At 36.7% G+C, this 27,358-nt stretch overlaps 1 protein-coding gene and 1 pseudogene across 2 annotated transcripts in view; both read right to left on the bottom strand.

The window, feature by feature from the left end:
- The window catches only part of PRKCB (protein kinase C beta), a 704,261-nt gene that overhangs the window by 86,674 nt on the left and 590,229 nt on the right, over positions 1-27,358 (bottom strand). For both annotated transcript variants that reach the window (XM_074196811.1, XM_074196810.1), the window contains exon 16: positions 6,239-6,379. In XM_074196811.1, the coding sequence (XP_074052912.1) occupies positions 6,239-6,379 (141 nt within the window). The remainder of the gene's footprint in view (positions 1-6,238; positions 6,380-27,358) is intronic.
- On the bottom strand, positions 12,056-17,407 carry LOC141495471 (cytidine deaminase pseudogene; annotated as a pseudogene).

Here is a 27,358-nt window from a genome sequence, read left to right as displayed (position 1 = left end):
ATTGTACTAGATGATGTCTGGGGTCTCTCCCAGATCCAAATCCTGTGCTCATATGATGTGACAGAGACAGATCTTTATCACATCACTTCTTTCTTGAATTATCATTATTGCCATTTAATATGGTACCCTGTACCCAATCTTTCCACTGTCTAGTATATTTTCCAGATGCTATCAGAGTAATCTTCATATTATAAAGTACAAAGTCAGAAATTTTAAGAGGTTCCCCATTACCCATAGAATAAATTATGTATTGATGTATTAGCCTAACATTCAAGGCCCTCCAAAATCTGATCCTATACCACCCATTCAGTTTTATCTTGAACTGCTCCTTTTCATGCCATGCCTCTCAAACTAAACTGCTCACCAGGGCCCATACTTGTCCTACCCTGTCCTGTCTTAATGAATTTGTCCAAATCAGCTTGCTTTCCTTAACATATCCAATTGTTAAAATTTTTCTTTCCCTTCAAGATCCAATTGGAGTGTCATTTTCTCCATGAAACCTTCCTTGAGGCTTCTTTCAGGAAATGATTTTTTTTCCTTTCCCAACATTTTATGCTTTTCTGTCTGATGTCTGGCTTAATATCTTTAATCCTGACTTTTGAATGGGGATCCCTTCTGGACTTATAACCTCCTTGAAGTCAAGAACTACAGTTCATTTCATCTTTATATCTCCAGTGTCTGCTAGTATATACTAGAAGCCTAGATATAGTGCTGGCAGACTAAGTTTGAATTCCAACTTGGACACTTACTAGTTGCATGAATTCAGGAAAGTCACTATGATTGCTTCAGTTTCCTCTTCTGTAAAATGGGGTGAGAATAGCAATTAACTCATGGGGTTATTGTGAGGATAAAAGAGACAATTATAAAGTGTTTTACAATACTTAAAGCTATATAAATTCTAGCTATTGTTACGTCTGAGTAACACTCAAGACACCACTGTTCCATTCTAAGAGTCCACTGTTTACTGGAATAAGTAACTCATTGGGACCCGAGTGTCCACTCCAACTCCCCAAAAAACAAGAGGACTAGAGGATATTTCTTTGAAGAGACCTCTTAGTTTAGGTTGCCCTAATCATTCTGGAATATGGACAGGACTGAGAAGGGTTTATGGGATTGGGTATACACTCATATCACTCTGGAACCTTGGAATTCTTCTCTCAGATAGAGGAAGCCCTATCTCCCATCCCAGGTCCCAAGATTTCCTAACCAATGAGTACACTTTCTTTACTCAGCTTTTTATGTCTAGCCTTCTCCCTAAGATAATTTTAAGTGGAGATACTTTTCTCACCTTCCATCAGAGAGGACCTGAGGATAAGCCCCTGCAGCACAGTAAGTATTTTGACTGTCCTTCAGGGACATGGCTTTCAGAAACAGTTACATCAATGCCTTAACATACTTTAGATGCACCCATGTAAGGGCACAACAAACAATATGCCCCAGGCATGATGCAATGACAATGAATTATTTTCATGCCGGCACAATGTCACTGGATCATACGGGAGTCTTCAAACTACAATACAAGCCTAAATTTCCCTGCTCCTATTTTCCAGATCCCATGACCAAAGAGTAGTTTTTAAATTTTTAATTGGTAACTTGAAATAACCAAGGTCTACCACTATCTACTTATAAACTGGATACCCAGACCAGGGAGACATTATTTGCCAAAAGTCTTGGAGCTAACAAATACCAGAGTGTTTCAAAGTCAGGTTTTCTGATTTCAGATCTGATGCCTTTTGTTGTATTATATCTTTCTGTTCTTTATAAAGAGACCAATCACCTGGAACATGAAGAGGCAGGGAAAAAAAACTTAAATATTTTAATTGACCAGTGTCCTATTTACAAAACTAGTATTTCAAGGGTGATGCCTGGGAAGTACAAACTCTGGTGGGTCTAATCAAGCTGGAAAGGTTTGGAATAGAGGACCAAAGGCAGAGTCTCTTCTGAGGACAAGTTGAGCCACTAAGTTCAGAGAGGCTGCATTCTCAGAAGATCGAGTTGTCATCTACACTGGCATAAGAAACCAACAGCCAACCTAAGGAGATGGCAGACCTTTGAAAGGGTTTCACACAATGATAATTGGTCTGAACTAAGCCCTTTTGAATTTATTAGAGTTGTTATATCAGTCAGTTAATTAACTTCAGCAAGGCATTCAATAAAGTCCCTTATGGTAGCTTTGTGTACAATGGATAAATTTGGCTTTGATAATACTAACAGTTAGTTGAACCTTGAAATGACTGAATAACCAGACTCACAAAGTATTGGTTAATCTGGAAGTGAGAGTCTAGTGGAAAGTCTTAGGCAAGATTTTGTCCAACATTTTTAACAATGAGTTGGGTGAAGTTTTGCCTGAACCCTGAGGCTAGGCTTCTATTCTCCTTGGGTTCACATTGCCTCTATAATCTCGTGCCTTGCTAACTCTGCCACTAGTTAACCAATGTGACCTTGATCAAGACACTTTAATCTCCTTAGTTCCTTTTTTTGGGTAAAATTAGGGGGCTTAATTAGATCATAGCTAAAGTAGCTTCCAGCTCTAGATCTATGATCCTTACCCATGCAATTGGGAGATACTTGCTTCTGCCTGGTTACATAATAAGAGGTGAGTAATTTAATTTTTTCTTAGTTCTCACATATAAAAAAGGGGATAGTAATATCTGCAGTATCTATTGATATATGTATCTATTGATACATGAAACTATTATAGTTATAAAAGTATGTGTTATATATATGTATATAACATGCATATATAAATGTGAGTGTATATTTATGTATACAAACACACATATAATATATATATGCATATAAATATTTATATATAGTTAGTATCCCAAAAGTATTAGTGTAGTTCCCAGCTTTAATAATTAAAACTACACTGATTTTTAAAACATCATGTGTATGTATAAACATATGTATCATTTTTATATGTATAACATGTTTTACAGACTCAAAAAAATATCCCAATGATAGGGATAAAGATATGGATGGAGGGATAATCAAAACTGCAGATGTCATGAGAGAGGTAGCCAATATGTTAAATGACTGAATTAAGATTAAAATAGTAATTTCAATGGGATGGAATAACGAACTCAAACCAGGAAATGAGATGTCTATTTCTATCCTTAGGATCACAGAAATGCAGATTAGAGTTGGAAGGAATTTTGAAGGGCATCACACCTAATCACTTCATTTTTCTAATGAATAAACTGAGGTACAGGGGGTTGACTAATCAGCAACTAATAAATATCTTGAATTCGGGTCTTCCTGACTCCAAAAAGTCCAGACCCATTGCCACTTCACTTCAAGGACAAGTCTGTGACTCAGCCTGCAAACCTCCCATGCTGAAGTCCAAGAATATCAAATTTGTCGGCAACATGTCTGCATCACTCCAAGTGCCTCCTGAACCATATTCAAATTTAAATGAAAAAATTTAACAAAATCCTTAAAAACACAAGAAAACATAATATTACATTTTAAAACTAAGTCAATATGTAGCTTGCAGGGATTAGTAGATCCCCTATCTCTATTTGAATTTGATGCTGCTGCTTTGGTTGACCATCTTCAGGATGGTAATGATCCTCATAAGTTTTTTGTTTGAAAAAACAAGCCATCACTTGATGGCTTTCCAGTGTTGATTTTTCTGAACCTAAATAAACTCATTTTCCAAAGACAAACTCATAGTTTGTAGTGCCTAAAAATAAATGTAGGGTCTTGCATTTAGGTTTAAGAATAGGATGTGTAATGTCTGACTTGAGTGCATTATTTGGAGGGATGAGTGAGGGAGAGTATCAATGAGAGCTTGAGGGAGATAATAGACTTACTGTACTTTGCCTGGACAGAGAGCATTTTGAATATTATTTCTTTTCTTGGGGCACTTTAGGATAGACATTTGCAAACTGGTGAGAGGTTTCAGTTCCTTTTGTCCAAGAAATAAGGCAGTAAAGCAAAGTGGGAATATATTTGCTCCTTCCAATAGCTCTAAAAAAGATCTCAACTTTCTCTCCCCTTCTCTCCTCCTCCTCCTCCTCCTCCTCCTCCTCCTCCTCCTCCTCCTCCTCCTCCTCCTCCTCCTCCTCCTCCTCCTCCTCCTCCTCCTTCTTCTTCTTCTTCTTCTTCTCTCTCTCTCTCTCTCTCTCTCTCTCTCTCTCTCTCTCTCTCTCTCTCTCTCTCTCTCTTCTCTCTCTGCCACTTAGTAAAAGTAGGGAAGTTCAGGTTTCTCATCTGGTATTTCATAAATTGATTCTCACATTTTGTTATTAATTGATGGGTACTGATAGTAGGGAAAGAAAATGAGCCAGGTGAGTCAGATTATGGATGAGCCAGAGAAAGGTTAGCTGGGAGGCTTCCATTCATCTTTATATTTGTGTGCCCCAGTGTGTGTCACTGAGAAAACTCATGGGTATTGGACTGTGCTATCAACTGTTTGAGGTCTTAGAAAGAAGTCTCATATCAAAGGGTTAAGCAATGATGATTGTGTCAGAAAGGCAGCAACAGCTATGCCCTTGGGACCTTCTGAGTCCTTTCCTATTTTCTCAGGTATTCCCATTTTAGCAACTGAGAAACACTTATAGTTTTGAAATTGTTTCATGTTAGAAATATTTGAGGGGCAGCTAGGTGGCGTTGGGGCAGCTAAGTGGTGTAGTGGATAGAGCATCGGCCCTGGAGTCAGGAGTGCCTGAGTTCAAATCCAGTCTCAGACACTTAATAATTACCTAGCTGTTGGCCTTGGGCAAGCCACTTAACCCCACTGCCTTGCAAAATCTAAAAAAAAAAAAAATTGAGAGACTTAAAGATGGTTTTTCTCCCCAGAAAGAGCAGATCTTTGAAAGGGTTGTTATGTGAAGAAGAAATAGGTATTCTATGTGTCTTCAAAGCATACAAGGTTTGAGGTTTAAGTTCAATATAAATGAAGCTGAACCTCTACCAATTAGAGATGTCCATCAATGCAACAGACTACTTTTCAAAGTAGCAAGCTTCCTATCAATAGATATGTTCAAATAGAGATGTTCAAATTAAAGTTGTAATGATTATAATACAAGAGATTCTTGTACAGAATGAATTACCCTGCCCTTAGATTTCTAAGATATATAATTCTATGATAAGGTTTAAATTCCACACCCTAGGATAAAATTATTTCTACACAATAAAATTACTAATCAAGTCATAGAGCCCCATTTAAACTAAAAATATCAGGTTCTAATGGCAGTTTTGCCTCTGACTCTAGCTACATAACTTTTGGCAGGTCCTCTGTTGACTTCAGCTGCCGTTTTATTGTGAAATTATTAAGAATGAAGGATAAAATACCCAACCAATCAATATTCTAGATGAGCTCTAAAGTCTCTTCCTTCTGATTCCGAAATTCATGAGCTATGACCTCTAAGAACTAAACTTCCTAAGTGAGGTATATACCCACATGTGTGTATTCACACACACACACACACACACACACACACAAAACTAGAGAACTATGTAAATTAAGTTCTTATATTACTGAAGAAAAATAGTCCCATAGTCCCATAGTCAAGACCCTCAAGGGGACTAATATTCATAAACTATTCCAACTCTGATTTGTCCTGCATTTCACCTTGGGCAGAAGTGGATCTGAGAATTACTGCGAATTACTGACTCAGACAGCAGGCATGTTTCTGAATTAAATTTAAATATGGTTGAGATAAACAATGTGACCTTTTCAACACCAAGATGAAGAGAAAGTGACATAATCAAACCAATGGAAAGAACCCAGGTGAAATTAGATTCTTCATCACAGCCCACAAGGAGAGCAGGAATATTTGGCTTGATAAAGAACCAACCATTCTCCAAAAAAAAAAAAAAAAGAATTCACCTAAGACATTCATTATAATTACAACCATAAAATAAAAATTCATAGTCCTAATTCATTTTCTATAATATAATATGGGCAGATGGTCTATGTGTGGTGTTAAGAGTTCTTAATCAGTTGGCGTGTATATTTTGTAGGCATCCATATGTTTTGGAATGCAGGTCTGCGTAGACGCATGAGGAAGTAAATAGATATATACAGCATGTCTGTATCTCACACAATGTCAAGAGCTCACATACTCTAAGGAAAAAGAGAATATGTCAGAGTAAAAGAGAGAGGAGGAAGGAACAAAGGAAAAAAGAAAGGAGAGAGAAGTGTGGAGAACAGGGAAAAAGAAGAGAGGAAAAGTGAAGAGGGGAGAAAGAAAGAGGGAGAGGGAGAAAAAAATATGGAAACACAACTTACAGCCTTTGGCTTGTATGGGGGTTGAATCTCCTTGCGTTCAAGCTTCTCCCAGTCAATATACCGGAAAAATGCATGCTCCTTAATATCTCGTTCACCCTCAGGACCACAACCCAGACGTTTACCTGGGTGCTTGGTCATCAGCTTAAAAAGAAAGAGAAACATGTCATTTAAGTAGTTTCAGAAATGAAAACAATATGCTGAAACATTATTTCTCAGTTGAATTAATAAAGAAAATGAATTTAAAAATTTTAAATGCTTGCCCTCTCCCCATCCATCCTTCATCCAGATGCTTTTGCCAGCATCTGCCAAGCTCAGCCTCTCATCAGCATCAATGTCTAATGCAACTAAACCTCAGAGAAAATCTCTCATATAAAACCAAGTAGAAGCCCAGTCCAAAATAAGCTCCTGGGGAGCAGGAATTGATTTTCATTTTATATTAGCAGTACTTACTTGGACATTTTAATTTTGGGAAAGACCTCTGGCTTCCTTGGTGGAGAGAACGCCTGCTGTGAAAGCTTCCTCAACCAATTTACATCTGCACCTGCTTTCCAACTTAAAGTCTTAGTTTCCTGTTTAAGTTAAATGACTTACCCAGGGTCTTACAGCCAGCACTGGCCAGAATGGGAACTTGACCCCAGCCAGTTCTCTCTAATTGCAAGGCAAATTCTCTATCTACTATGTCACACTGCTAGGTTGCCAAGTTCCTTTGACATAGAAGGCAGTTAATAAATATTGGGTTGGATTGGTTTTTAACTGTTGGTAATTTTTTTAACTACTGAAATATAATCATTTCTTCTAGGAACAAATTTTTGTGAGCCTACAGGTGTAATTCATGAGAATAACTTTAAATCCTTCAAATTACACATCAGCAAAATTCATTGTGGGTGGCTGGTGGAGTCTATTACATACTAAAATCATTGTAGAATGGTTAAAACCACTAGATCCCCTAATGCTGATACTTTCCAATTCCAATACCTTATCCATTTTTCATAGATGGGGGATGGGAGCATATCTAGCCCCTTCCTCAATTTTCATATGAGGAAACTGGGGCCCAGAAAAAGGAAGTGACTCAGGTTAAGTAAGGAACCAAACTTGTACCCTGTCTCCCAGTCCAGGGCTCTTTCTCTAGTACATGAGACTGCTTCCCTTAAGAAGCTGCCAAAATATTAGAGCAAACACTGGTCACCAGTAATTACTTTTTAAAGCTCATTAAATAGTCAAAACACACATAGTTCTTTCCCCCACCCTGGATCACACACCATGCTCAATTCCACTGAGAGTTCTCTGGTTTGCTGTTTAAATTACTTAGTTATCAAGCTGACATCTTTGTATCTTTGAGCTAGTGCAAAAAAAAAGATGAATAGCAACTCTGAGACACAAACAGAAGTCTTCTTTTTTTTAATCAGTCTAAAATGGTGTGAAATTTATTTCATCTCGTCTTCAATATATTTGGGTGCAATTATGAGAGGCAACTGGTGTTCTACAATGAGCATTAGGCAGTGACAGAGAAAACCTGGGTTTCAAACCCCTACTTGCCACTCACTGGTTATTTGAGTGACCTATATATGAATTTACCTTACATGAAATGACTTCATAACACTTTACCTTTCTGACTCTTAGTTTCTGCATCTGAAATATGGGGCTGATACACTATCTACTTTGCAGAGTTAATATGAAGAATGCTCTTAGTAAATCACTAAGCACTACATAAACATATTAATATTTTATTAAATATGAACTGTCTGTCTTATTGTGATAGTGAGTATTGGACTGTGAAAAAATAGTGGTGAACAAGAAGGAATTCAAAGGGGATATAAAAGGCTAATGAGGAAGCATAAAATATTAAACAATAGGTATTTATAAAGTACTCTCTGTATTCAAAATACTGATCTAAATGCTGAGGACACAGGAAGTTTTTATAAGATAAGATCATTACCCTCATTTAGTTCAAGGTCTAGTAGAGGGAAAGGAAACCTACAGAAATACTAATAATACAAAATAATCCAATATTTTCAATCAATTCAATAAAATATTTTGGAAGTTTACTACTTGGAAATTCACTCCTAGGAATATGAAGAAAAAAAATGAAAGAAAGTTTGCCCTTCAGAGCTTACTTGGGGTAAAGGACATGGGGCAAATAAAGATTGTATAAAGAAAATTGAGGTAGGAGAGAGAGCATTCTCTTGGGATTAGGAAGGTAGTCTCTGTGCAGAATCTTGGGAAAAAATGATGCTCAATGATGAAGAGGAGGATGTAGGTCATTTCAGGCACAGGTAGCAGCTTCTATGAATTCAGCAAGGTGGGAGACAAGAGTATCAAGATTGTGTATCATCTTGATTGAAATATAAATATAAATTTGGTAAAATGGGTGTATAGGGAGATAATAAGTTGGAGGCAGATTTTGAAGGGTCTCGAATGTCAGGCTAAGGATCTTGTATTTTATTTTATAGATATGGTAGGTAAATAAAAGAGGTTCAAAAAAGTCTTGAGGGAGATATGATGATGTGACAATAAATATTATATTAATATATAATATTTTATTAAATATGAACTGTCTTATTGTGACAGTGAGTGTTGGTGACCATGGTGGTGAGAAGTATGATGATGAGATGAGGTCTCTGTCTCAATCATGCTGGAAGTGAAGTAGCCACTCATGGGCCAGATCCCAGTGCTGATTGGTACAGAAGCTTTGCCCAGCTCTATTTCTGACCTGGGTTATTTTACCACTCCAATGGCAACCTGGTAACCTACTGCTGCCAGGGCTTTACCATACTGGAGCCAGTCTTAATGTGGAACCCAAATGAATTTATCCCTACTGTAGCTCAGAATTCCCAAGTTTATGCATTTCATGAATCTCAATATCCCTGACAGTAGAGACTACAGGCAAATACCACTCACACTTAGCTAGAATGGCCCTTTTGGAAAGGTGGAATCAGAAAAAGCCTTTCTGGAGGAGGTGGGCTTTGAGTTATAGTACATAAAGTGCATAGGAGTTCAATAAATGGAGATGCAAAAGGGCACTTTAGGCATAAGGAATGAAATGAACTGAGATTCAGAGGTAGAAAAATAGAATGAGTTACCAGGAACCCAGGTAACTGGGTCCTCCTCAATGAAGCTCTTTAAGCAAAAATTGGATTTATTTATTACTTGTTGAGTATATTATAAGAGGCATCCCACCCCACCCCCCCAGCTATAATTTAGACTGGTCTCTTCTATCTCTGAAATCGTATGTGTATGTGTGTTGTGAAGTATATAGTATGTATCTACAGATAATAAAAATTAATCTAGTTTGGGTGGATTGGAGAATGAAAAAGAGAATAGTACTGGATCATGCAATCATGAGTCCATCAGATAAAATATTGTAATTCCACATTCATGGGAGGCATCATGGCAGAATGGACAGAGAGCCAAGAAGACCTGCATTCAGAGGCCATTCTGACACATACAAGTTCCATAACCCTAGGCAAGTCACAATCACTCAGTGCTCCAGGCAAATCTTTAATTCTATACATTGCAGAGAATAAACTAACCTACAGTAATAAGAGGAACTTCTTCACCTGGGTGATCTCAATACCAGTGAAATCACAATTTGTTCCTACTCCTATCCACATATATTTTTAAAGTATTCTAATATGTTGAGTTAGATATACACCTTTCTATCTCTATCACTATAGATAAATATTATGAAAGAGCTGCTTTTATCATTGGGGTAGCTTGGGGTGACAGGACCAATTAGGAATTCAATGCAAAAGACTAGGCAAGAGGTGATATGAGGGCTTAAATTAAGGTGATTATCATGTGAGTAGGTAGAAGAAGGGAGATGAAAGTGGTCAAAATGGTAAGATTTGGAAATTAACTGGATATGTAGGAGGTGGAAGAATGAGAAATTGAGGATAACATCAAAGTTGCAAACCAGGGAGATGAGTAGGATACTTGTCTTTGGAGTTTTTTGGGGAACGAGTTTCCAGGAATTCCTGCCTTCATGCTACCATATTGGCTCTGCCCCCCTGAGTAGGATACTTATTGCTCACAACAGAAATTGAGAAATTTGGCCAATAAGTTTGAGGATAAGAAAATAAGTTATTCTGAGTGAATTTGATGTACAATTTGTCCACTGGACAATAGGTGATTAAGGCCTGAAGCTCAAGGAAAAGACCAGGGCTGCATATCATGTACATATTGATGATTATTAAAAGATGTAGGGATTCCCATTTCACTTGATATGATTACCACAGCACCTGTATATTTATTCTTGTCTTGCTATACCTCCCTATTAGAAGCTTACCCATCTGCCTGTGACTGTATAGGGTGCATGTCCTTTGCAAAACATGTGGTATTGTTTATTTTTTTTTGATTCCTGCTAAATAGAAATACCTTTCACAACAGATATATACAAAACTTCTGAGAGAGATTGCCCAGAAGTGTCATGAAAACTGATAAATGGAACTACTGCCATTTTGTTAAGCAGAAATACCATACTTATAAAAATGGAAGATGACATGCTTTCATCTACTACCAAGGGTTCAATTATCATCTCTATGCAGATTGACATACATCTGATCTGCTTAAATTTCCAGTCCTTCATTGGCAACTGCCTTCTGGACATTTCCATCTTGATGTCCTTACTAGCTCTTCAAATTCAACATTTCCCAAACAGAACTCACGGTTTCCTCTTTAAACCTTCTTCTTTTCCAAACTTTCTTGTTATACTGAAGACTCTGCCATTCTCCCAACCCCCATATTTACAATCATCTTAGACTAGGAGTTCTTAACCTGAGATCCTCAGTAGATTTCAGGGAGGTTCATGAACAAGAAGGAGAAAAAAATTACAACTTTATTTCAATTAAATTGGTTTCCTTTGTAATTCTATAAATTGTATTCTTGCATTTAAGAACATTATGAGGAGTCCATGGGTTTTACTAGCCCACTGAAGGGAAATACGACACTAAAATGGTTAAGAATTGCTGGATTAAATGCTTTTCTCTTCCTCATTTCTCTTATCTGTGACCAAGTTCTATCAATATTTCCTCTATAACATGTCTCTTATCTATCCTCTTCTCTACACTCACACAACTATCACCTAAGTGTAGACCCTTACCACCTCTTGCCTGAAATATTTTAATTGGTCTACCTGCTTCTAGTCTCTCTTCTCTATTCCACCCATATTGCTAGAAAAAGAAACTTCCTAAGCTGGCAGTGCCACTCATCTACTTAAATACCTTCAGTGGCTCCCTAGGACAAACTCTTTAGCCTGGCATTTAAGGCTTCGAACCAATGCTTCCAGTCTTATTTCATATTACATCCCTTCCCATATGCTCTGTTCCAGGCAAACTGGATTACTAATTGTTCTCTGAACCTGATGTGATTTCATCCATGGACATGCTATTAGAGGAGGGTTATGTATCACTATTTGTTTTGCTGCTGCACCTTAAGTAACATGCATGCTCTCCTTCTGACTTGTAGTTGAAACTTTCTCATTGTGTGTGGTCTCCACTATCAGAATGTTGATCCCTTGAGAGCAGTGACCATCTTGCTTCTCTATTTGTATCCCTAATATTTAGCACAGTGTTTTGTGCTTAGTAAATGCTTTACTCATTCATACAATGTCATCGTGACTCTTCTCTTTGACTGTGGTTATTGATCTTCAATTCTGAACATGAGCTCTTCATTGCTCCCTTTACTTCTTCTTTCAGACATAAAATCCCTATCCTATGCAATTTTTTAAAGCGGTATTTTTGACCACTAGTGGTACAGCTATTATTCAACTCTTTTAATAAAATATTATTCTAATTGTTGTTCAGTCATTTTTCAGTTGTATTTGATTGTTCATGACCATATTTGGAATTTTCTTTTTTAATTATATAAATATTTTATTTGTTTTCCAATTATATACAATAGTTTCTACTTATCATTTTTTGGTAAAGTTTTGAATTTTACAATTTTTCCCCTCACCTTCCGTTTCCCCCCATGCTTCCTCAGAAGGCACTCTGATAATCTTTACATTGTTTCTATGCTATGCATTGATCAAAATTGAATGTGTTGGGAGAAAAAAAACACATCCTTGAAGAAGAAATAAAATATTAGAGATGGCATAATTATGTAGTATATAAGACAACTTAAAAAAAACTCTTTGATCTTTGTTTAAACTTCACAGTTCTTTCTCTGGATACAAATGGTACTCTCCATCATAGATACCCTAAGATTGTCCCTTATTATTGCACTGATGGAATGAGCAAGTCCATTAAGGTTGATTATACCCCATATTGATGTTAGGGTGTATAATGTTCTTCTGGTTCTACTCATCCCACATAGCATCAATTCATGCGAGTCTTTCCAGGCTTCTCTGAATTCCCATCCCTCCTGGTTTCCATAATATACATATACCACAATTTGTTCAACCATTCCCCAATTGATGATCATCCCTTGATTTCCAATTCTTTGCACCACAGAGTTGCTATGAATATTTTTTGTAAAAGTGATGTTTTTACAGTTTTTCATGATCTCTTCAGGGTATAAACCCAGTAGCGGAATTGCTGGATCAAAGGGTTTGCACATTTTCATTGCCTTTTCGGCATAATTTCAAATTGCTCTTCAGAAAGGTTGGATCAATTCACAGTTCCACCAACAATGCATTAGAGTCCCAGATTTTCCACATCCCTTCCAACATTGATTATTGTCCTTTCTGATCATATTGGCCAATCTGAGATATCTGAAGTGGTACCTCAGAGATGTTTTAATTTGCATTTTGCCAATCAGTACTGATTTAGAGCAATTTTTATTATGACTATGGATAGCTTTGATTTCCTCATCTGTAAATTGCCTTTGGGGAATGGCTTTTTTTAAATCAATTTGACTCAGTTCTCTATATTTTTTAGAAATGAGTCCTTTGTCAGAAACACTAGTTATAAAAATTGTTTCCCAATTTATTACATTTCTTTTGATCTTTTGGTTACAGTGGTTTTGTTTGTGCAAAATCTTTTTAATTTAATGTAATCAAAATTATCAATTGTTTTTAATGATGTTCTCCATCTCTTCCTGGGTCATAAACTATTTCTCTTTCCATAGATCTGACAGCTAAACTATTCCTTGTTCTCCTAGTTTGCTTATAATATTGTCTTTTATGTCTAAATCCTACACCCATTTTGATCTTATCTTGATATAGAGTGTTTTATGTTGGTCTAATCCAAGTTTCTGCCATACTATCTTCCAATTTTCCCAACAGTTTTAAATGAAGACAAAGTTCTTATCCTAGAATCTGGGCTCTTCGGATTTATCAAACAGTAGATTACTAGAACCATTTCCTGATTTTTTGCACTAGTCTAATCCACTGATCCACCACTTCATTTTTTTTTGTAATGGTATGTATTTTATTTCGTACATTTAAAAACATTCTTCTGAGAAGGGCTTCAGAGGCTTCATCAGAGTGTCCCAGTAGAGTCCAGGATACAAACAAGTTTAAGAACATTTGTTTTAGGCCAACATTATGATTTGACAGAAAAGGAAAGTGAGGCCTGGAGAAGCTAAATAATTACTGTAAGGTCACGTAGGAAGTTAGAGGCAGAGCTGGGAATAGAACACAGATCTCGACTCCTACACTGGTGTTCTTTCTTCTATTACCATGTAGCAGATTCAAGGCACTTCATATATAAATGACTTAGAGGTTTCATAGGTTGAACAGGAAATTGAAAAGCAACCAGCACTTTGGGCCTAGTTAGCCCTGGGGTTGATTTATATCAATATTGCTCTCAGGATGGCACTATTGGACAAGATACTTGATACTCTCAATTGGACAATTCCATCTTCAGGGTTCACTGGGGCTTCTGCAGGTCATCTGGTCCAAATGATCTAGGCAGTAGTTCATGGACTGTCTTGACTTCATATGTACCATCTGCTTTTCTCATGTAGACATGCCAATATTTTCCAAACTCTCTCATTGCTTGTCTACAAGCTCCACAAGGTGAGATAAAGTCATTCTTCAAGTTACTGGTAATAGCAATGGCCCAGAACTCTTTGTACCCTTCTGAGATAGCCTTCTGAATGGCAGTATGTTCTGCACAGATGCCTAGTGGATAGGCAGCATTTTCTATGTTGCATCCTGAAAAAACATCTTCCCATCCAGGGTCAGGAGAGCCACCCCCACTGGGAAATTACTGTAGGAACAATAGGCAAACTTCTTGGCTTCTTGGCCCCTGCGAATGAGCTTCTGAATCTGAACTGGATCTAAAGGCCCTGAGGTGCTAGGATACAGGGCCAGGTCAACGGGTATTTGATCCATGGCTTGACCCTGAGGAGCTCTTCTCTCAGGTCAGCAGTAGGCTGGGAGCTGGCAGGCAGCAGAGGCTGTCCTGCAGAGAATGGGACCTAGACACCAAAGGGTGTCGGCTTGAGCAGTCAACTTCACCACTTTATTTTTTAGCCAATACCAGATATTTTGATGACTGATATTTTAATATAATTTTAGATCTGGTAAAGCCACCTTCTTCTTGACTTTTTGTTTCTCCATATGAATTTAGTTATAATTTTTCTAGCTCATTAAAGTAATTTTTTGGAAGTGTGATTGGTAAGGCACTAAATAAGTAGTTTAATTTAGGTAGAATTGTCATTTTTATTATATTAGCTTGGCTTATCCATGAGCAGTTGATATTTGCCCAGTTATTTAAATATGATTTTACATATTTGGGATTTTCTTGGCAGAGGTATTGGAAAGTTTTGCCATTTCCTTCTCCAACTGATTAAGGCATACAGGTTAAATGACTTGCCCAAGGTTATCCAGCCAGCAATTGTGTGAGGCCTTATTTAAACGCAGGCAGATGAGTTTCCTGACTCCAGATCAAACATTCTATCCATTACACCATCCAGCTGCCTATTATTCTAATACCAGTTAATATTTAACAAAAGGACAGTTGGGTTGCCCAGTGGGTAGAACACCAAGACTCATCTTCTTAAGTTCGATTATAGCCTCAAAAATTTACTAGCTGTGGGATCTTGGGCAAATTGTTTAACCTGTTTACCTCAGTTTCTTTATAAAATGAGCCAAAGAAGGAAATGGCAAACCACTCCAGTATCTTTGCCAAGAAATTGAGGACATGAAGAGTCAGATATGATGGGAAAATGACTGAACAACAATAAAACACTTAAATGAAAAGTCCTGTTGTTAAAGAAAAAGCACAATTTAGTGGAAAATAATCATAATCTTTGATTCTATTAACACTTATGGGGAACCTAGTTGTTTGGAATCTGGTAGTCAGTGTGTGATGGAGAAGAAGCACTGGACTAAGAATTAGGAGAGCTGGGTTTCAGGATTCAAGAGTCTCACTGCCAACCAGGTTTGTAACTCTAGGCAAGTTACTTTATCCTCTTTATATAAAAATGATGGAAGTTGACTAGTTAAATTTTTTTATGTTATTTTCAAGGCAATGGGGTTAAGTGGCTTGCCCAAGGCCACATGGCTAGGTAATTATTAAGTGTCTGAGGTCAGATTTGAACCTAGGTACTCCTGACTCCAAGGCCGGTGCACCATTCACTGTGCCACCTAGCCACCCTGACTAGTTAACTTTTAAAAGTCTTTTCAAGCTCCATTCTGTCTCCTCTGACCACTAAGCCATATCAATCTATCATTGATCATATAGGGGCAGCTTACTCAATTAGTAGGTATAATACCCAAGGGAAAAAAATAAAGGCAGTCTTGAAAAATCAGATGGGTAAAGTCATTGCAAATACTACATTGAATCTCCTGGAATGATTGTTTTCTTTTTATGTCTTGGGGATAGAAACTCTGGTTTCTGCAGGAAATAAATTTATGAGGTCTGAGGTTGATGTGCCCTTCAGATCCTCGGAGAAGCAGCTGAAAGGCCAGGTGGGAACACAGAGATACTAATTTAAATAATGTATAAGACATATAAAGGAAGGATTTTTAGTAGCAAATGTTTTGGAGACCTATGAATATTTGTTCCAAACTTAATATTGGGGAAATACTGGCAAAGATAAGAGATGAAATTGTAAACTCCTTGAGGCTAAGGAACTTTTTAAATACAGTAAGCACTTCATAAATGCATATAATAGTATACTTTTTTTTCATGAATTGGAGGAAATAAGGATAAGAGAGATAGCCAGCATGAACTATGGTACCTACATAAAGTCAAGGGATCTAGAGAAAAAACCTAAGCACCTCTTTTAGAATAGTTTCAGCAGGACAAGGACAACAGTCACACAGAACTCAGAGGCACTCCTGGACTGCATTGAAGGGAGTATATATGGCCACAGTGAGCTCATAGATCCAACCTTGGATGTGACAGTATGGAACAGGATGGTGTAGGGTGGGGTGGGGTGCTAAGGCATCATACTGTATTATATCATATTTTATCATTTCATTTTGTTATGTTTTATCCTATTGTATCTTGTATTGTGTGGCATTCTACCATGTAGTATCTCCTTTAAGGTTCCCCTATTCAAAACCTGTGAGAAAAAGGATCCTTGAGATTTGGGAATTGAATTTGGGACTACTTAACTGTCTTTTGGGAAAAGAGACTAGAACTTTTTAGCAGCAAATGGTCCATTTTAGTATTCTACAGTAACAAGTAGAGGTTCCCATATAGAACCAAGAGGAGGAGAAGGAGGGGGAAAGATAGAGAGAAAGGGAAGTAGACAGGACAAAGGAGAGGGAAGAAGGGGTATAGGGGGTACAACAGGTGAAAGATAGAAATACCAAAGCTAAATGAGTCAGGTAAAGAAGATTATTTTGGAAATTATCATCCTATGTATGATTTTTCAAGGACTTTTTCTTTCATGCCTTCCCTAAATTCTCTCTTTAATCTAGTCTAGTGATAAGAGAGAATAGTAGAAGAGCTTTATATTGGGTCTGGGGACTCAGAAAAATTCAGAGAAGAAGGTTTGAGAGAAGAGTTGGTAGTGGCTACCAGAAGGCCCATAAAACCCCTATAAAAGTGAATATAACACCAGAGGTCAATTAGAGAAAGTGCATTTATGAATAGGTTCAGGAGTTGAAGACAGTGCTCTTCCCTTGCTACTTAAATGTGCATTTGCTTTGCAGAATCTATGACAATCATATGTACAACCAACACTACTTAATGACTGTGAATGACTCCATTTGTGGAAGATACTAATGAGAGTATCATGAGAGTAGTTGCGATGTACTCCTTATTAAGACAAATTAACCTTGCCATGGACCCACAGGAAGAATAAATCATTGTGGGTAGAATGGCTTACTCATTTCTAAATTTTGACAGTCATTAATTTAGCAGGTGTAGCTCAAGGAAAGTCAACCAAGGATTAGGCAGGTGATTTGTAGGGTAGCCTGGGAGATACAACAAGGAATGCACTGGAGTAGGCAGCATGCAGATACTGGGGTGTGGATGGTTAAAGGCAGGGCCCAAGAACAGTGTGTTATCCTTCCCAAGGATCTTTATGCATGTAGATTATTAGGGAAAATCTCCCTAGCTGGAACAGAGAAAGCAGGATCTGAGCTGGGAAGAGAATAAGTATTAATAATGGTGATGATGATGGAGATGATGATGATAATAGTATCATTTATGTACAACTTAAAATTTTGCCAAGTATTTAACATTTCCTATCTTTTTTGAACCTTACATTGTCTCTGTGAGGCATCTAGTATTATTAACTCTATTTTATATATGAAGAAACTGAGGCTTAAGGAACTTGCCCAGAGTCATAAAGCTAATAAATATCAGAGTCAGTATTTGAAATCAGGAATTCCTGACTAGAAGACTAGCACTCTATCCATTGGGTTACCTACCTGGATAGGTGGAAATCAAAAAGTCAGACCAACTAAATATTGAGATTCAAGAAAATAGTGAAAAACAACGGGACTATTATGAAGCCTTCAGCCTCCCAGGAAAACCACTTGTCAGGAGAGACTTTTACACCAAGAATGAGATCAAGAAACAAAGGTAAAGGGAGTCAGCCGTTTGACTCAATCTATCTTCCCCAAATTCTGTTTGTTTTGTTTTTTCTTTAATGACACTTCTTGGGTTTCCACTTTGTCTCCCAGTACTGTTGTGGTCAGAAATGAAGTCTTTCATGCCTCCTTCTGACTCAGCAGGACCTAGAAGACCATGAGATTGGACATAGGGAAGGAGATCTCAGCTGAATTGGCAGGTGGCTCAGATAGGAGAGGAATACTGCTCACATTTTCCAATTCTTTTTCAAATATTCTTTCCCTATAAGGTAGGTGCTGAGACCATTTCCTTACTTATCCTCAACCTTTACCAGCAGATTTCTTCACTTCTGCTGATGACTACATTCTAGCTGACTCTTGCTCAACCTTCCTAGAATATTCTTCTTCAGTGTATACTATTACACGCTCGATTAACATAGATCACAGTTACTATATGCCTTAACAGATGGTCTTCATAAGTTTTGTTTTTCTGGTCAAAAATAGTCATCATCTGGTAGTTATCCTTAGCCACACATGTAATCAAGTCTTAGATGATGAAAACAAAATTCATCACTGGGTCTGTACCTGAAGACTTTCTACCTTTTTTTTTTTTTCAATTTTCATTTTTTAAAATTTTATTTAAGGAAATAGGGTTAAGTGACTTGCCCAGGGTCACACACCTAGGCAATTATTAAGTGTCTGAATTCAAATTTGAACTCAGGTCCTTCTGACTGTAGGGTCAGTGTATCCACTGCTTCACCTAGCTGCCCCTAAGTCTTTCTATCTTGAGAGGATTGGTTAAAACTTGTGCTCTACATGGAGTCCTTGAGCCCGAGGGCGATAATGAAAAGAGTGATAGAAGAAGATTTTGGTGTAGGACATTCTCCTTATACATTTGAAATACTTCCTCCGTCTCTTCTGCTGTTACCAGTGTGATGTTGTAAACATCCACCAACTCATCAATCAAAAGGCATTTGTAAAATGTCTAGTATGCATCAGACATTATAATTAGCCCCCACATAAAGCACAAGAATATTTTAGCTGGAAAGAACCATAGATGTTAAAAGACATAGCAAAATAAAAACAAAACAAAACAAAGCAGATTATAGCATCTGCACTGGATGGTTAATTGGTCAAAAGTGAGGAGAAAAATTTAGAAGCAATTTGTCATCATCCTTCGTACAATACTAGAATCTAAAAATGAATTGTTAAAATACTATTGGTAAATATATTAAATATCTATTATTTTTGAATGTCTTATTAATCTATACATAATCTATACATGTGGTTTTTCTATTTTGTAGATCAGAAGTGACAAACAGCTCCTGACTAAAGAACTCCTGACTTCAGTCATTAAAATGTAACTGGGAAATATTTTACAAAATAAATTAAAAAAATAGTAGAACATAAAAATGGAGGATTAAGTTATATCTGTGAGTATTTAAATGTTTTATAAATTCTCTAGCACTGTTTATGTGATTTCCCTTATTTTAGTCTTCATAAAAATTTTAACATCAAAGACCATTCCTTTTAACTCTAGCAGGTAAATTGAAAAGCTCTTCCACATTCTAATGGACACTAAACCATATGTTAGCAGGGTAAAAAAAGAACTTTAGAGATAATTCCACATACAGATTGTGTCACAGAAAATAATGCTGAATTTGGGGGAAGACAACCCAGATTCAAATCCCAGCTCTGTGTGATCTAGACCAAGTCAAGGGGCTGTCCTCTTTTCACCTCAGTTTGCTTCTCTATAAAATAAAGGGATTGTATATTAAATGACTTTGAAGGTTCCTTTAATGTCTATATGGATAAAGAGAGCTATATGTAAATAGTTATAGGTAAACCTTCAAGCTATCCTAAACACTTCCCTTTTCTGTTTATATGTTTTAACTTGATTTCCTTAATTCCATTGGTTTTATTACCATCTCTGATTTCTATATCCAGTTCTAGTCTCTCTTGAGCTTCATTTCCACATCACCAATGACCATTTGGTTATTTTGATTTAGATTTCCTGCAGGCATCTCAAACTCAACATGCCCAAAACAGAACCATTTATCTTTCCTCAACAAACTTCTCCTTTTCTGAATTTGCCTTAAATTATCAAGAGCACCACCATCCTTCTAGTCAGCCATATTCATAGCTCTGGGGATAGGCTTGACTCCTCACTCTCACTTACACCATATAGCCAAGCTGTTGTCAAGTCTTTCAACTCTTAACTTCACAATATCTCTTGCAAAATGCCCCTTTCCTCTATTCCAATCAACTAAGTAATGAGTAGAAAGGTCACTGGGCCTAGAGTCAGGAAGATGTGAATTTAAGTCCTTCCTCAGACTACATGACCTTGAACAAGTCACTTAACCTCTGTTTGTCTCAGTTTTCTCAATTGCAAAATGAGGATAAAAATAAAACCCATTTCCCAGGGATATTGTGAGGTTCTGAGACATTAATTGTAAAACTCTTAACAGAGTGTAGAACAAAACAGATACTATAAAAATTCTGTTTATCACTGTTATCTATTCACAGAACTATACTAATTTAGGCCCTCATCACCTCTCACCTGGACTATTGCAATAGTTTCCTAACTGGTTTCTTTGCCTCAGGTTTCTTCTCATTTCACCCTTTTCTTCATATAGGCAAAGTGATTTTTCCTAAAGCCCAGGATTAATTATTTTACTTTCTTGTTGACTGAACTATGGCTACCTATTACCTTAGGAAGCAAATGAAACTTTTTCAGAGTCTGGTCCCCCTGGATCTTTCCAGTCTTCTTACACAATTTCCCCCTTCTCATATTCTATAGATCAGTCAAAACTATTTGCAGTTTCTCACAAATGATGCAGTCTCCTACCTCCATCTCTTTACATTCATTACGTTTCATGCCTGCTCACCTCTGTTTCTGGGAATCCTTTGTATCTTTTGAGACACAGCTTAAACATCTTTTTTTCTCAGTCAAGAAGTAATGAACTTATATGTTTCCCCTCAAAGACACTAAGAGTACACTTTTTTATTTTAAATATTTCATTTTTCCCTAGTTACATGTAAAGACAATTAAAAAAACTTGAGTTCCAAATTTTCTCCCTTTGTCTCTTGCCTCTCCTGTTCCTGAGAGAGTAAGCAAATTGATATGGACTATACATGTGCATCCATGCAAAACAAATTTCCAAATCAGTCATTTTGTTAAGCATCTTTTTCTATAGGAGGTCTTCCCTGATTCCTCTAACTGTACTGGTTTCCCCTCTAAGGTTACTTTTTATATTTCATATATATATACACACACACACACACACATATATATATATTATAAATGTTTATATATATTTATATATAGATATATAAAAATAAAAACTAACAGAGTTATAGCTCAAAGAGATTAAAGAAAATGGAAAAAAAGATATATGTAAAAATTATTTAGAGCAACTCTTTGTTGCAAAGAGGGAAAGAATCAGAAAATGAGGAGATGTCCATAGTTTGGGAAATAGCTGAACAAGTTGTAGTATATGACTGCAATGGAATACTAGGGCCTGGCTCTAAGAAAGGATGAGCAGGATAGTTTCAGGAAAAGCCTGGGAAGATTTACATGAATTGCTGCAAAATGAAATGAGTAGAATCAAGACAAAATTGTATTTAGTAATAGCAATATTGTAATAATGATCAGTGTGGAAGGCTAAGCTACTCTGATCATTACAATGATTTGAGATAATTCTGAAAGACAAATGCTATCCTCCTCCAGAGAGAAAACTGTTGACTCTTAGTATTTTTTATAATTTTCTTTTTTTCTTTCTTCTTTTAGCAACATGGTCAATATGGAACTATGTTTTGCATGATTTGACATGTATAATTAATATCACATTGCTTGCCTTCTCAAAGAAGGGATAGGAGGAGGAGAAAGGGTGGAGGATAATTTAAGACAACATTTTTAAAAGAACATTAAAAATAAATGATAAATTTATTCAAAACAACAATAATAGCTAGCACCTGTACAGTTCTTCAATGTTTGCAAAATGTATTACAAATACCATCTCATGTTATCCCTGCCACAACCCCAAGAGGTAGGTACTACCAACATCATTATTATTATCCCTATTTTTACAGATGGAGAAACTGAGGCTGAGAGACATGTAGTGACCTGCTCAGGGACACAAAACTGTTAAGTGCCTAGGGCTGAATTTGAGCCCAGGTTTTTCCTGCCTCCAGGTCCAATACTTTATGCCTCTTAATTTTCTCAGGCTGTACATGTTGTCTCCTTCACTGCAAAGTGGACTCCTCAAGGGCAGGGAATGTTTCCATTTTTTCCTTTATTTCCTCAGTTCTTATCATAATGCCTTAAAACATCATAGATACTGAATAAATTTGATTGTTTGATGATCTATGTGCAATCTGTCATTTTACAAAGAAAGAACCTGAGAACATGGACTTGATCAAGAATACAAATAAGTTGAGGAATTTATAAGTCTTGCCTCCTCATCAGTCTAGTGCACTTTTCTCATTAGAGCCAACAGAGATAGTGGTCAATTCTTTTTCTCAATAAGCATTTCTAATTTTTTCATTTTCCTTGAAGTACCTAGAAATGATTTTATTTTTAATCTAAAAAGAAAACTGTGGTTTCTAATTACATTTTACTGTTACATTTCAGGTCTCTTAATTAACAAGCTGAGAACTGGCTTTAACCACGAGATGCAGGATTTCACAAAATTCAAGATTTAGAATATGGGTATCTAACCTTTCAGCTAATCTGGGTTGCATCACCCAACAAAAACTTGTCAAGGACTGCATGTAGAATTTAATATTTATTTAAGACTACAATGTAACCCATACAACCAATGAGTAAAACAATTAAATGTAATAATACCACATGAATGACTTTGAGGGCTGCATGCAGTCCATGGACCAAGGCTTAGATACACCTTAAATCAGAAGGGAGAAGTTTCCCTCAAGGTCATCAAATTCAATTCGTTAATTTTCCAGTTGAGAAAAGTGAGGCTCAAGGCTCAAAGAGGTTATGGGACTTGGAAGGTATCTGAAGAAGGATTTGAATCAGGATTTCTGCCTCCAAGTAAAATGCTCTAACCACTAAGGCACCTAAATAGTTCCCCTTAATTTCTTTCTTACTTCCTTTTCTTTCTCTCCTCTTTTTTATCCTTCTTCTCTCCTTCCCTTCCTTCCACTGTCCTCTTTTTCTTTTCCTTCTTTCCTTTCTTTCTCTTCTCTTCTCCCTGTCTTTTCTTCTCTTCTTTCATTTCTTATCTTTTCTCTCCTGTTTCTTCCTTCCTTCCTTTCTCTGTCCTTTCTTCTCTTTTCTCTTTCTTTCTCCCTTCCTTGTTCCTTCTTCTCTCTTCCTTCTGCTCCCTCTTCCTCTCCTCTCCTACAAGACAGTGGAGTTCAAAGAAAAGAGCACTGAATTCGGGAATCATAAACTTTAGGTTCAAATTCTGTTTTTCTTTCCCTTTACTAACTGTGTATGTTCTTAGGCAAGTAGCTTCATTTCTCTAGGAATCAGTTTCTTCATTTATAAATTGTAGCCTTTGGATTAAATGACCTCTAAGGGGCCTTCTGACTTTAGCTCTATGATTCTGGTAAACTATGGATTTAAAAATCATTTCTCTCTTTTTGGCACTGTGACAATCTGGCATGTATTCTCAGTATCTGAATACATGCTAAATCTTCCCCACTCTACTGTAAGCTTTCCTTAGGTATGGAGACCAAGTCTTACCCATCTTCATTTCCTCCACAGAACTGACCACAAGGCTATGCTCAGAGTCGCTCCTCAATACATAGCAATTGAATGAAGGAATCTTATCTGCTCTGTCAGCCTTGGCTACATATTCTAGCAGAGTCTTATTATTAATATATAGCTATGGCTCTGATTTCTAATATCCTCCTTGCTCCTTTTCTTTTCAAATTTCACAGTTAATAGCCCATTCTATCACTGTCGTAGTCATTTCTCTTTTCTCCCTCCCTTTCATACCTGAAACACCCTCAGTTAACATTTGCTAGAATGGCCTTCAAAAGTTCCCTGGGACCCAGCTATGAGGAAGACCATCACCCCAGAAATGCTTTTCTCCTTATACCCTGATGGAACACTTTCATCCTTATTCTGATATTTCCAGATTTCTTGACAATTTACAAAGTATTACACATCTCTTATTTCATTTAAGCTTCCTAATAACCCACTGGAATAGATAGTGTCATTGTTATTATGATTTAGAAATAGGGAAACTGAAGTAAATGAGGTTGGGATGACTCATGTCTAATATCTCTTAGCTAATCAGTGACCAAGTAATAACACACATGTATGTATATATACATATATATATATGTGTTATATACATATATAGTTCTTCTGATTTCAAGTTAGCCATTCTTTCTATTATAATCTTGCTTTTTTATATTTTCACATAATTTTATCTCCTTGATATTCTTACTACCTTCATATTTTTACCTATAGATCACAAGTTTAATGTTATTGTTAATTATAAGGACCAAACTTTCCTTAGAAGAGTTGAGAAAATGTATTTCCTTTCATTCCTTGTAGAAATGTGGGAGGGGACTATAAGTATAGGGTATTTCATATACAGTCTGATGTGTTGGTAGATTTTGCTAAACCGCCTTTTGTCCAGTGTTTCCTACAAATAATGCCTTAGTGGGTGAAGGGAGGGGATAGATTTGGAAATAAATGGGATATTCAGAAATATCAATAAAAGTAAAAGAAACATTTTTAGCACTAGCTCCACTTACAGGGCTATTGTGAAGCTCAAACAAGAGGGATGTAGGGGACTTGGCAAATCTTAAAGTACTGTATAAATGCCAATTATTGGTATTATTATTGTTACTGTTATTACTATTATTAGCCCTAGTCACCAAGGCCTCCAGTCTGGTATGACTTTACTCCCTAAGGTTTCTACTAAACTGTTGAGCTCAGGTAATGTTTATGGAGTAATAAGCAGTGTGATGGTAAATGTTTAACAATCAGGGTTTTCAGGAGGAAAAAAAGTCTGCAATAAACTTTTAAGTGAAATCTGCAAAATCAATTTTAAAAATCAGGCTCTGATTTATAGTACTGCTGATTTCTGAGGTAGCGATTTCCCTACTGATAATTTAATAATCAGCCCTCTCAAGCAGGTTAGGAATGAAAGTAGGGGAAAGGGACTAGAGTAGTAGCATTGAAAACAGAGGATTTAGGTTCAAATTCTTCCTTTGAGAAGGGTAGTTAGATGGCTCAGTGGATAGAACACTGGACTTGGCGTCAAGAAGACTTATTTTCATAAATTCAAATTCAGCCTGAGATATTTACTAGCTGTGTGACCTTGTTTCCTCATCTGTAAAATGAGCTGGAAAAGGAAATGGCAAACTACTGCAATATCTTTGCCAAGAAAATCCCAAATGGGGTCACAGAGTCCAACACGACTAAAAATGACTTGAACTACAACATCAACTTGTGTGATCTTGGACAAATTAGTGAACTATCTCTAATTCTTAGTTTAATCTATAAACTGAAGAGTACTGGACTAGGTGATCTCTGAGGTCTCTTCCAGTTCTTTCCCTATAGTCTATGACCTTTCGTAGTTTCAAAATTCATTTCAAATATTTCTTGATTATCAACTATGTAACCCAGTTTTTCAGTAGCCTCTGAGGAATGCAAAACATAATTCAAGACACAATCCCTGCCCTCAGGATGCCTATAGATAAGAGAAACAAGACAAATGACAAATGAAGTCACCATTGGGGCAGCACAGTTCATATAATAATGGATCTGTAATCAGATCCACATGTTAGACTAGATGCGGGAAATGTACATAAGGTCCATAATATCATGTGGTCTGGCTCTGTCAAGGCAACTGCAGGAGCTTTTTAGGGGTAAATTCATTCAATGTTTGACCAAGTATAGCAGGATAATTTGTAAGTTTTTGCCCTTGGCAGATAAAGTTTTCCCATTCCATTCTAAACTGAGGTCTTATGCATATCTTAAAGCAACTCATTGAACATTATTGACTCTTGGTTTCCTCACTGAAGATAAAGAAGCTGGATATCAGGATCTCTGAGGTTCCTTTACTCTTGACATCTGTGATTCAAATCCTGTGAGTTGCTAGTTATGGGCTACAGGCATGACTTGGCAGACCTCTGCAAAATGGGCACGATAACTCTTACCCTATCTACACAAGGTGAGTGTGGAGATGTAATGAAATGAACTATGCAAAAGTATTATGCAGACTACAAGAAACTACACAAGAGTTAGGTGCTATAATCACGAAGATTATTTCTTCATTTAAGTCACCTTTTTCAGCAACCTTTCAATGAAAGGAGGCTTTGGTTGCAGGTCCAACCAAGCTGGAAAGATTTTGAGAAAGGGCCTGACAATGAATTGGATGTTCGTTGTTAAAGAAACTAAATGAGAAGAAGAATGGTCATTGGGTGTTGTGCTTTTGTTTTTACTCCAGCAACTCATAGAAGTATCTATTAAAAGGGAAGAGAAGGCTTGTGATCTACTTTAGTGAAAGGAACCATCTCACTGAAGTATTATTATTATGAGACATTATAAGTGCCATAATGTGAGACAGGCAAATTCTAAAGAAGTTAGTTTCAAGGAGTAAGGGTAAGAGGAGAAGACTTTATAGCAGGGAATAGTATTTTTTCCCAGAACCATAGAAAAGACCTTAGAAATCTTATAGAACAACCCCATCATTTTCCATCTAACTATAAAAGTGAGGCCAGAGTAGTAATTTAGGAATAAGGGCTAGTATTAGCAGTAATATGGAAGGTGTGTGTAACAATAAAAATGAATTAGAGATAGGTGTTAGAGATAATGTAAAAAAAAGTCAAGACAGTATTATAAGTCTAGAACAACATTCATAATGATAAAGAAGATAGTAGGGAGAACTGTCTTGGGTAAGATGTTTTGATCACTATGTGAATTGGTAGTGATAACCAGAACAAAAAAAAGTCTAGGAACAAATGGAAACATAGGATTGCAAATTAAGAGAGAGACAAAGACTGGAAATTTAAATAATCAGAGCCATCTGAATACAGAAAATACCTATAACCCTAAGAATGGATCTGTTTTCTGATAACCCTAGGAATAGATCAGTTTTCTGAAACACAGAGTGTAGCCTCTGCCTCTGACGCTTATCAACTGAGTGTCTACGGACAGATCACTTAACCTCAGTTTTCTCATCTGTTAAAAGGGAATAACTGTATTCAGAGTACCTTGC

Source organism: Macrotis lagotis, chromosome 8 (assembly GCF_037893015.1).
Source record: "Macrotis lagotis isolate mMagLag1 chromosome 8, bilby.v1.9.chrom.fasta, whole genome shotgun sequence".
Taxonomy (NCBI): domain Eukaryota; kingdom Metazoa; phylum Chordata; class Mammalia; order Peramelemorphia; family Peramelidae; genus Macrotis; species Macrotis lagotis.
Note: the sequence above shows the minus strand (reverse complement) of the source record. Positions and strands in the feature narration are given on the sequence as shown.